General features: G+C 39.4%; 1 protein-coding gene across 1 annotated transcript in view; it reads left to right on the forward strand.

Annotated features, from left to right (window-relative positions):
• Positions 1-10,776, forward strand: part of galnt10 (polypeptide N-acetylgalactosaminyltransferase 10) — a 104,396-nt gene extending 93,620 nt beyond the window's left edge. Inside the window, exons 9-12 of the mRNA XM_014469258.2 lie at positions 3,678-3,899; positions 4,142-4,258; positions 6,393-6,542; positions 7,983-10,776. Coding sequence (XP_014324744.1) covers positions 3,678-3,899; positions 4,142-4,258; positions 6,393-6,542; positions 7,983-8,147 — 654 coding nt within the window. The 3' untranslated portion in view covers positions 8,148-10,776. The remainder of the gene's footprint in view (positions 1-3,677; positions 3,900-4,141; positions 4,259-6,392; positions 6,543-7,982) is intronic.
• The last annotated feature ends 278 nt before the right edge of the window (positions 10,777-11,054 follow it).

Genomic DNA, 11,054 nt, shown 5'->3' on the forward strand with positions numbered 1-11,054 from the left:
ATGTCGATATCATAATCCAATGTTGGACATAAAGTCCAGCAGTGGAATGTTTGTCTACAAGTGTCTTTTGAAAATTTAAAGGAAATAAATGTTGTTATTTTGTGCATTCTGCTTTTGCAGCAACCAAAGCTGCTTTGGTTAAAGAACACTAATACAAACATATATACATATATATTTTCAAATGGATAAAAATGAAAAGTTGAACTCTATAGAGGTTCAAAAGGTGTAGGAGGATGTAGGAGGGATTTAGTTTTAGATTTCCCGTGGCAAAAAAGTTTTGAGACTTGGTGCCATTTTTATGGTAAAGGTTTAAAGTTTTAAACCCAGAAACATGGTACTGTCCTGAATTCTGCTACCTGTGGAGTTTTAGTTAATAATGCTTCACATACATTAAAATGGATTGATTGCAAAAAGTAGAAAATAGCTTTTCTGTTGTTAATTGTAGTTTTCAGACCAGAGTTTTACAAATGGAAAACTTTAAGAACTTTTGCAGTTGTTAAAAAAATGCAATTTGTCACAGTTTTTGGTAGAAATAAAGAGAAAAGAAAAAAAAGACAAATCGTGCAAAAGGAAATTATCCACCCCATTTTAATATATGATTAATTGATTTATTGCTTATTGAGAGAGGCCAGGGCAGTTTGTTTATTTCTGATTTATGCTAAACCTTGAAACATAGTAGGAAATGTTTATTGGGATTGGGTATTTTGTAACAGCGATGTGCTTCAGCTTTTAGCTCTAAAATGCGTCAAAACCTCTCCGTTTATAATCTGCAACCTAATATTTTCTAATAATTAGCTCACATGACGCTGACTGCAGTGTGTTGAGAAATGTTAATCTGGCCTGAATTGGAATATTCTTCACTATGCATGACTCATTCAGACACTTTTCTGTGTTGTGCTCTGCTGAATGCATGACTGAACCTCTTGACCTGTGTTGCTGCTGTGTCTGGATGGAACAGCCTGAATGCTGATCAAACAGAGCCGACATCTGGAGCTGCAGCAAGGTGTAAAAAGTTCATTCGTGCAGAAATTTGTGTAAACGGTGCAAATGTTACTTGTCCATAATGGCACAAGAGAATTGATTTAAAGTATTTAATTCTTTGTGTTATTAGCTCAAGTTTTTGTTTGCAAATAACAAAATAAACGGGACTCAAAAATGATTCCTGGCTAGAGACGGTTTAAGAGAGATTTTCAAAATTTGTCTCAAAAGCAGTGAAAGTATTTTGTGTGCTTTTAAAAACAAGTCAAGATTCAGAAAACTGTGCCTCAAAAACAGATTTATGGGATAACAACTTTGTTAAATAAAAGAACATGATGAAGTTTGAGTATTTTTAAAGGCCAAGGTTTCAAACCAGTCACTGACACGACTCTGCAGCAAGTCTAATTAATTATTAATAGTTAAGGAAAACACATCAACATGGAATTAAATGTGTTAAGCCATTATCCTACACTGTAATATAGATTTATATTCATTCCAGAGACACTTCAGATTTCGTCATGCATAAAAAGCGTTTATGTTGACTTGATGAAACTATTGATGGAAAAACATAATTTCTGTAAGTAAAGTGATGCCATGTGTTCCAGTCCAAGGAGGAAAAAGGTCGTCCAGCCTGTTGTCAGTCCCAGTGCCAGGCTCTGTGATGGCCAGGCAGATTTCCACTTCTGCAAGGGCAGCATTAGAGAAGAGAAGTCCAGCAGATATTTTAGAGGACACATCAAGGACACATCTGGCTCATGCGTTTCCCATCAAAACAATGAAAAACCACATTCGGCATACTTTAGAAACACAGTGGAGAGCTGCTGGGTTAGTCTCCCTTCAGTCGCTCAGCGTGTGAGAATTGATTTAATATTCATGAAATAAAAACCTAATGATTTTGTAATAAATAAAAAGCATATTCAAGAACAATGGAACACAACAGCATCTGAAACAATTGGTGTCTAACAAGCATTGTGAGAAAAAGTAACAGTTATGAACTCTACCAGTCGCACTTAAAATGTTACTGAATAGAAGATGAAACATATTAGAGATGCATAAACAACTTCACAATGTCTTTCAAGTTTTCCTCTTAGATCATTTTAGAAAGTGTGTTTGCACACTCTTTCTGTTTAGTTTTTGCTTGACTTGATGTATGTTCTGGTCATTTTAAAGACACATTCAAGTAATAATAGCATTACAAGAGAAAGAAAAAGTGTTAGAGAAAAGCATGTTTTTTAGGCCCAGATTTTCTTAATTTTGGGAGATCTTACTTGGTCGATATTTACATGTGAAGCTGATCTTATCTTCATGGGCAAAAATCTAAAAGTCAATCACTGTCTTCTTTTGCTCTGCGGTGAGAAAGTTTTGACTGACAGTTCCACGTACCGGGATTGTCTGCGGGTTTTTAGTTGTCACCCCACTGTTACCAATTCAGCAACTTTCTTGCTACATTTCAGAGAAGAAAATCAGCATCGACCAGAAACAGAATCGGTAGGTCAGGCTTTTCTGATCAGCTAGGAAACTGCAATCCTTGCACCGCTAATATTTGTGTCTTCCCCCTCCTGGAGCATCTCTTAATGAAATGTTTGGAGGTGGGGGATTTTTCATCCTATTTCACTATAAAGCTTTCTCAGCATTTCTCGGAGAGGAATCGTCTTTCTCCTGTAATTCTCTCATAACCTGCTTGCCAGGGAGAAGCAGGAAGTCCCTTCAGCAGGTGTTGTGGTTCTGAATAAAACGACAACTTCCCTGGCAGTCTGGGTCCTGTGTGGATCAGAGGATCCCAGGACTCTGAATGCACTCAGCCTGCCGGGAAAACCAGCCGCTGCACTCAAATTCACCTGAAGAAGCTCGGAGCTTTAGTTTCGCTGCAGGCAATGAGCCGTGCTGCGGGGCTTTGTGTGTGGCTGGAAGCGCTTTCCCAAAACATCTGTACCTCTGAAGGCTGAAGGAGATGTGCTTCTTCCTCCCTGGGAGCCGCGCTGAACCCAGATTATTCTTCCTTTCATCATTCGTAGCTCTTAACATTCCAGCGCGTTCTCCCAGACCTGCAAACACACTTCAGGAGCCGCTCGTCTCAATAAGCTTTTACACCCACAAGGCTTCAAATGCTTGGATTTCCTATTGTGCAAGAGATTTATTCTCACCTGTGCATTTACGGCTCATTTTAAAAATGTATCAAACGTGCAACAGCTGTAGCTGTTCGGTTTGTTTAATACTAATTTTAGGGCTGAAAGGATGATCGATTAATTGAACTAATCATTTGGGCTCAAATGCTTATTTCACTGAATGACAAATTAGTTTAATCTCTAATTTATCTATGGAACAATTACTGCATACAGATTAAAAACTGAAAATTACCTTTAGCTGTAGTTCTTACTTTACAAAAGTTTCAGAATGAAACCACATTGGAAGAGGCATGCATGGAAGTTTCCATTGTATTTATGTATTTTTGCTAGTAATTTTGGTACCTCTGCCTGCAGGTGCTCGGTGTGTTATGGAGAACTGAGACTAACCTTTAGGGGATTTTAAAAGTTTTGTTTCATGCAAAAAAAAAAGTGAAATATAAATGGTACTATAAAAATATAAACGTTTGTTTTATTGACCACAAATGATTTCCTTGTTGAATTTGACACAACAAGAACAATAATCTGACCTTTATCAAGATCCCCAGAATAATATTACACTGTTTTTAATTCCAGAACCTGAAGCGTGTAGCAGAGGTGTGGATGGACGAATACGCCGAGTACATCTACCAGCGCCGGCCCGAGTACCGCCACCTGTCGGCCGGAGACGTCACGACACAAAAGGAGCTGCGCAACAAACTCAACTGCAAGAACTTCAAGTGGTTCATGAATGAGGTGGCCTGGGATCTGCCCAAACACTACCCGCCGGTGGAGCCCCCTGCTGCCGCGTGGGGAGAGGTACAGGTTATCCCACTCATGGATTGTTGACTAAAGGACGAAGAAATCTACACTGAATTATAAGCTAGTTTACCTGACTTACCAGAATGTTATGCTTCCTTACCAGAATGATGTATTTCTCATTCTGTTCACTACTTCTAACACCACTAATAATCTAATATTGAGTACATGTGATTGGGCATTTTGAACTGTTGCAGATTAAAGTCTTGCTTGTGACAGTTTTTGTCTCATTATTACTGCAGGTCCGTAACGTGGCCAGTGGACTGTGCATGGAGAGCAAACACTTTGTGTCCGGAAGTCCAATACGACTGGAGAACTGTGTGAAGGGCCGAGTTGATGTTAGCTGGAGTCACGGACAGGTAAGAATTAGCCGACATATTTTACTGGTTTATATTTTCTATGTGTTTATATGGCTCATTGAATCATTTAAAATAGTTCCTAAACAGTTTTATTTGCAAATCTGTCCAATGTAGTCAGGTTAATCAATGTTTCCAATCATTTTACCTTGTTATCTGTGTCAAGCTGGATGGTAGTGAATTTTACCTCCTGCACCCAGTTCTAGCTATCCTTGTCCTGTTAGAATGTGGGATTGATCAGTTTGTAACTCTTGTTTCTTCACCTTAAAAATCTGGCCAAATATTTATATTTTCTTGATTATTGGAAGACATTGCTATGGGTGTAGAAGATGTTCTCACACCCATAATGCCAATATTGAACAAGCTCTGCACGGCTGGCAGCAATACCCTGCAGTGCTTTCAGTCCTGAAGCCTGAAGGAAAACTTTTAAACAGCCACGCATTTTTGGTGGTGGAACTTTTTTCACCGCTGACACAAAAAGACACTGGTTTAAATCATATCTGCACATTTGCAGATATGATTCCTGCAAATATGCAGATACACATTTCTGTACAACTGTACAACCTGTACAACTTTCAGTTTGTGGATTAGACCAGGTAATATCAGCTGGACTCTCACAGCTTCACCCGTAATAAAACATTGAGAGAAAGTTTTTAGTTGTTAAAAAAAATAAAAAAAACATTATGCGAAGAGATAATTTTGCAAAAAATAAAACTGCATCTGATCACTCCATATAATACGTAGTCTCATTAGAATGGGAGGTTTTGACCAGGTCTGTATTTATACCCCATATTTATAATATGGTAAAATAAGAAAATGTTTGCTGTTTATTTTTTTTAATCAGGATAAAATTAAACTGATTATCTCTGATAATTACTGAATATCTTATTTTGGGTCTTTATCAGTGGATTTAATATGATATCTCTAGTTCATATGGTGTAATATATTTGTTAAAATAACAAAAAAGTAGTCTACTTCTTATTGGTCAGCATTTATATTAGACTTCTTGAACATTTCTGTCTAACAGTGACTAAGTATATTTAAGTTATTTCAAGGGAACTTTAAGCTGCCTCTGCTCTCTCATCCCATTCGCTGCATGTAATTAATTTTCTTATCTCTGCCATGTTCGCCTCCCTGCGACTGTACCTCAACAGCTTAAGACTTCTTTATCACTGTAGTTCAATTAGTTAATTGACCAAACATTCATTTGGATAAAGACAGAGAACATCTGCTTCAGATGTCTCTATATATGCAGCTGTTATTCTATTGTGACCTTTATCCTCCCCATAAAGTGATTTTTATCAGTCAGGCAGCAGATCTTCTTGGTTTGCTGAGTTGAACAAATCAGGATTCCTGATTGCATTACAAATTATCATATTTTTCTGATGGCCAGTTCAAAAATGCACCTTTTTATATCTCACATAATGAACAAATCTGTTGGGACATATTGCAAGTTGTACTCATCGATCTATAATTCTTTCAGCTTTATTTATATCATGGTGTTATTGAGTTGCATTAATCTGACCAGATCCTTATAATAAACCTTACTGTCACTCTCACCTCAAATGTTTTTATTTCAAACTGGCATTACAGAGGATAGAAGGTTTGTCCCCATAGATTGCACCACTGTTTTTGTCTCTTTATTAATCATCATCCTTGGCTAAACACACATGAATGCCACATACAGGCAAAGACTTCATTACCTTCCCATGTCTCAGAAGACTTGCGTTTGTACCCGCGTGTCACACCAAGGCTCTTTAAACTGAGCTCATAATACAAGCCTAATGGACTGAACGTCCCCTTTTGTTTCCTGGACGACTTCATGGCTTCGACAGTTTAATTGCTTTTGTCCAAAGACGTATTGTAGTTTAATTTGTGACATGGTTGCGAGTCATTTTTGGCGCTAAAGAGAAATGGATTTGCTGCAAATCACAGGAGGTCCGTTTAGTGGATGTCCTTGTCAGATCTTTTTTGGTTCACTACAAAAGAAGCGAGGAAGCGGTCAGAGAGCCGGAATGGCTGAACCAAAGCAATACTTTCTGGTGTGATTGAGACTCTGTTATTGGACTTTCCGACTTTTACAGATTCCCACTGATTTGTCTCTTTTGATCCAACATGAAGTCTGTGTTCCCTGCAGGTGTTCACGTTTGGCTGGAGGGAAGACATTCGGGTGGGTGACCCCATGCACACCAAAAAGGTCTGCTTCGATGCCATTTCCCACCACAGTCCTGTCACGCTGTACGACTGCCACGGCATGAGGGGGAACCAGCTGTGGCGCTATAGGAAGGTACTTTATTGTCTTTCTTGAGCTGGAAAAATGAAGCTGACTATTTTCTGTTGAATGCTATAAGAAAGCAGCATATTTTATTTCGATTAGTCTGAGTCCTAAATTAGTCAACAGTTATGGTATAAAGGAAAGTACAACCATCTTTAGATGGAAAGGGTTAGTGCAGTGGTTCCCAAAGTGTGGGGCCTTCCCCTTGGGGGGGGGGGGGCATGAATGGAAGAAAAAAAAAAAAAAAACAGTTACACAAAAGTGTTTTACTGTAAAGACGGTTTGTAGTGTCTGTTGTTGCAACCTGAAGTGTAAGATAAACTTCAGTGTAGTTTGAAAACAAAATATGTGTATAAGTTAATGTCTGATTTGAACGATGTGTGTGCCCAGTTCATTTTTGTTTTCTTTTTTGGGGGAGATTTTATTGTAATATATAGGGGAGCCCAGAAAATCTTTGGGAACCACTGGGTTAGTGCTTCAATGTATAATAAAAATGATTTGCTCCTTTAACAGGTTCAAAAATCACATATACCACAGAGTTCATTCTATCCAGTAGTTGCTTATTAAAGGGGACATATTATGCAAAATTCATATTCTACACATTTTTGTATTTCCATTTGGGTCTCTACTGCTTCTGAAACCAGTCCAAGCACCTAAACAAAACAGCCCGCTCTTTTTTGGCTGTAAGTTGATGCTTTCTGGTGTCCATAAAATGAGCCGTTTCTAAAATTTCCAGAATGTATCATCACAAATCAGCAGCCACTGCCTCTCACCTAGCAACCTGAGTTGAGTCCATCTCATCACCTAGCAATGTCAGTGGTGCCCTTCTAGTCACCTAGCAACCCAAGCAAAGCTCCAGCTCATTTGGTCAGCAGGTTTTACTGCTGTATGCGTTGTACAACGGCTGCTGGAAAAGTGTTGTTCACTTTCCACCCAGAAACCACTTGATACATTCTTGTTGGTTGTGCAGGAGGCTCCACTTCTGCTTTTCAAAGATGTACGGTTGTATCTGTTTGCAGTAATTTTTACGGGCGAGTTTAGATGTGTAGATGTTGAGTTGGGGGCGTGGCCAGCAGCAAATTAGTTGGGTTTAAAGTGACCGAGTCCTCAAACGGCTCATTCTGAACTGACCAGATTAAAATGTAATTATCTAAGAATGATTTTGTGCAAAAAATGTAATGAACATGTTTTTTATAGTCATAGTTGCTAGCAGACTATTGCTAGCAACAGTTGCTTCTGTTATCTCAATGCTGAAGTCTTTTAATCTCATCTACAAACACACACTTGTGTGCTAAAGATTGGTCATTTTTACATCGTCCTGATATGTCAGACTGTAGAATTGAAGAACATTTTAAATAGTCATTACAGATCTGAGACCTGGATTCTAGTGTTAAACCCATCAGTTGTTTCCATCCTTCCTTTCTCTGATCTGTCTGTCTTCTCGTTCTCCAGGACAAAAGCCTCTATCACCCCGTCAGCAACAGCTGCGTGGACAGCAACGCCAACGAGTGGCGGGTCTTCATGAACACGTGTGACCCCTCGTCCCCCAGCCAACAGTGGCTGTTTGAGAGAACCAACAGCACAGTTTTGGAGAACTTTAACCGCGGGACGAACTGAGTCTGTGCAGGTCAGAGACTCTGGACTCGTGCAGCCGTGGAATCGGCCGCCAACGTTGCTGCTACTGCTGTGAACGGGATCGTTCCCTGTTGTCCTAGAGCTTGGGGGTGGAAGGGTGTTATTTTTTTCTTGCAAAGGTGCCTGAAGTAAATCAAGTTGGGATATTGTAGAGAAAAGTTAAAGGAGAGAATTTATTCTGATTAATGGTGTAAGACTGACTTAAGGGTGTTGTGCTTTGGCAGCGGGTCTGTCTCACTTCCTGGTTTTGCTTTTGAGTTATTACCCGAAATTCCTCATCATTCCCTCTCCCTTTTATCCCTTATTTCTTGTTTCGCCCTGCCTCCTGGTCCTCACGATGTGCCTCTGCCCTTCCGTCCGTCTCAATCTCCCTGCTTGACTGCACCTTTGCCCACCCTTTCCATTCTCTCCCTTTTTAAATCCCCTTATGTCTCTCCGGCTCTGACAACCTCCCTGGGGGAGCTTGTGGGAGGGGAGGGAGACGGCTTCGCGCTGAGCCAAAGTCATCCTGACACCCGGTGAAGCCAGGCAGAACCACTCCGAGAATCAGCCAGCAAATGGGTTCTCCTCTACGTCTGCAGGCAGAGACGCCATGAGCGGAGCTGACACAGAAACCGAGGGGACGAGACTGCCACCTTCTGCACACGCTCAGCTCGTTTCCCCCCTTTATTCTCTGCCCTCTCAACGTTTACCCATGAGTCACTCTCAGATTTGTCTCCGTTGGCCTTCTATTTTCTTCAAACACGACTGCCGTCTGATGTTGGGATCTGTCCTGCTTGGTACAGAAGAACGTTGCACATTTGTTTTTTTTTGTTCTGCCCCTCGCCGAGTTCAAACCCAATGTTGAAACTTGGGATGTATTCCCCATGCTCTGTCATCTCCCCCACATGTAAACGTTTCTAAGCTGTCCTCTGCTGGTTCCCAGTTCAGTCACTGGAACGACCTCGTCACAGACGGCCGAGCGGCGGGTCTTGTTCTCCGGCTGTGTGACGGGCAGGCCCACTGATTCATGGCAGACCGGGGCCCGATTGGCCGCCAGCCAAGCTGATTCATCACTTTGGCTGAATTACTCCGGATGGCCTCACTGAGCCAGCGCTGGGATTCAGACAAACTTGAATAGAAATCTTAGTGCCTTTCATTGGAATCCAGAAGGTTTTGTGTGTTCACAGCGACAGAGAGCGTTTCAGGCAGTCACAGTGGAGCTTCGGTAACTTTAAAATGAAGCTAAAATGACCTGCGGTGTAGTGAAGGCAGCGCTGTTAATTCTTGACTCCTGTGAAGCTTTCGAAGTTAGCGCGCTCCGAAAGCACAAACCTAGAGAGATTGTTTTTCCTACCATAGTTTCTCCTGCCTTCAAAGGTTAACTGCAGCCTTTCTTAGACCTTAATCATGGCAAGTTGCTGTGTTTCTGGTCCTTTATTCTCTCCTGTGTTCAATCCAAAGTACTTTAATGGTAAAGAGAAAGACCTGGTGGTGGTTATTAACCCTTCTAATTTTAGATGGTTTTGTCTGTTAATTTATTTTTCTTTATTTTCTGAGATTCACATTAATTCTTTTCTTTGTTCTCGATACAGTTTGTTTTCCTTTGGGGTTTTTCTGGGATGCTCCACTCTTCCTAACTCAGTTTGCCAAGATCCAGTAAATCAGAGGAAAAACAATTCATGATTTTGCTTCATTACAGTTTTTTTTTTCTTCACATCAAGTGGTTTATTGTCTGTGTGTGTACAAACTACAGATGCATCAATTAGCTAAACAGAATCTTTTTTTTTTTGTTGCTGGATTTGTTCTGATCAGATGCTGAAAAATAAATATTTATTCTTGATTTTCCTTTAAAGTGAATTACAAATAAAAACTCACACAATTTTTAGTGTGTGAACACATCAACCAACCTGGAAAAAAAGCTTTTACAGATATATATAAGAAAAAAGTGCTTCATGCAGGAAAATGCATCTGCACTATTTCATACTTTTATTCAATCAGCTGTGAAGCAAACACTCAAGAAAAGGCTTTTAATTCCTCTAAAAGACTCGTTGTGCTTCGCCAGCAGTTTTCACAGCAAACGTTCAAAAGACGCCGTTTCATATCAGAGCCCTTTGCACACGGTGGGCAGTCAGGCTTTGCTTCTAGGCTGCAGGAAGTGGCTCACTTTCATATCATTTACAATTTGTCATCCTTTCTTTGCTCATCTACTCTGTATCCAGTTCACTGATATTATTTAACAACAATAAACTCTAATTATTTAAAACTGAAACCCAACAAACATAACCATGCTAGCATGGAAGTCTTTGTTCGCTGTTGGTTGTTGTAACTTATTGCTAGCATTTTTTTTAAATAGCAACACTGTAAAATAATTAGAATTAGAGCTTCTGCAAGCTACTATATGCTCAGCACTTCTTCTTTAATACAACTGAATTTTAAACAAAGCAAAACAAAAAAAAAAGATGGAAATTTATTCTGTTAAATTAGCAACTATAGAACCACAATGACAACTGAAACGGCGTCCATATATATCATTCATCTGAACTACAAAATACAACATGTTCCAAATTATTATGCAAGTGATATTTACTCACATTTTCTTAAATGGTCAATGCAAATGATGGTCAGTATAATTTTCAAGTCATGAACTATTACAGTATAACTCAAATTTTACTGAACAAAGCTCCTCATGAGAACAGTATTTTTTTTCAAAAATAAATAAACTCAAAATTCACTGTTCCAAATTATTATGCACAGCAGATTTTCTAAACATTTTACAGATTATAAGATTATAAGAACTGCAAACAGTCATTCTTTGAATGTGCAGCATTAAGTGTTCACATGTACTAAAATCAAAAGATATTTCAATCAAAAACATCTTAACAGACCAAGTTACATGTTAACATAGAA

Source organism: Xiphophorus maculatus, chromosome 11, assembly GCF_002775205.1.
Source record: "Xiphophorus maculatus strain JP 163 A chromosome 11, X_maculatus-5.0-male, whole genome shotgun sequence".
NCBI classification, from domain to species: Eukaryota; Metazoa; Chordata; class Actinopteri; order Cyprinodontiformes; family Poeciliidae; genus Xiphophorus; species Xiphophorus maculatus.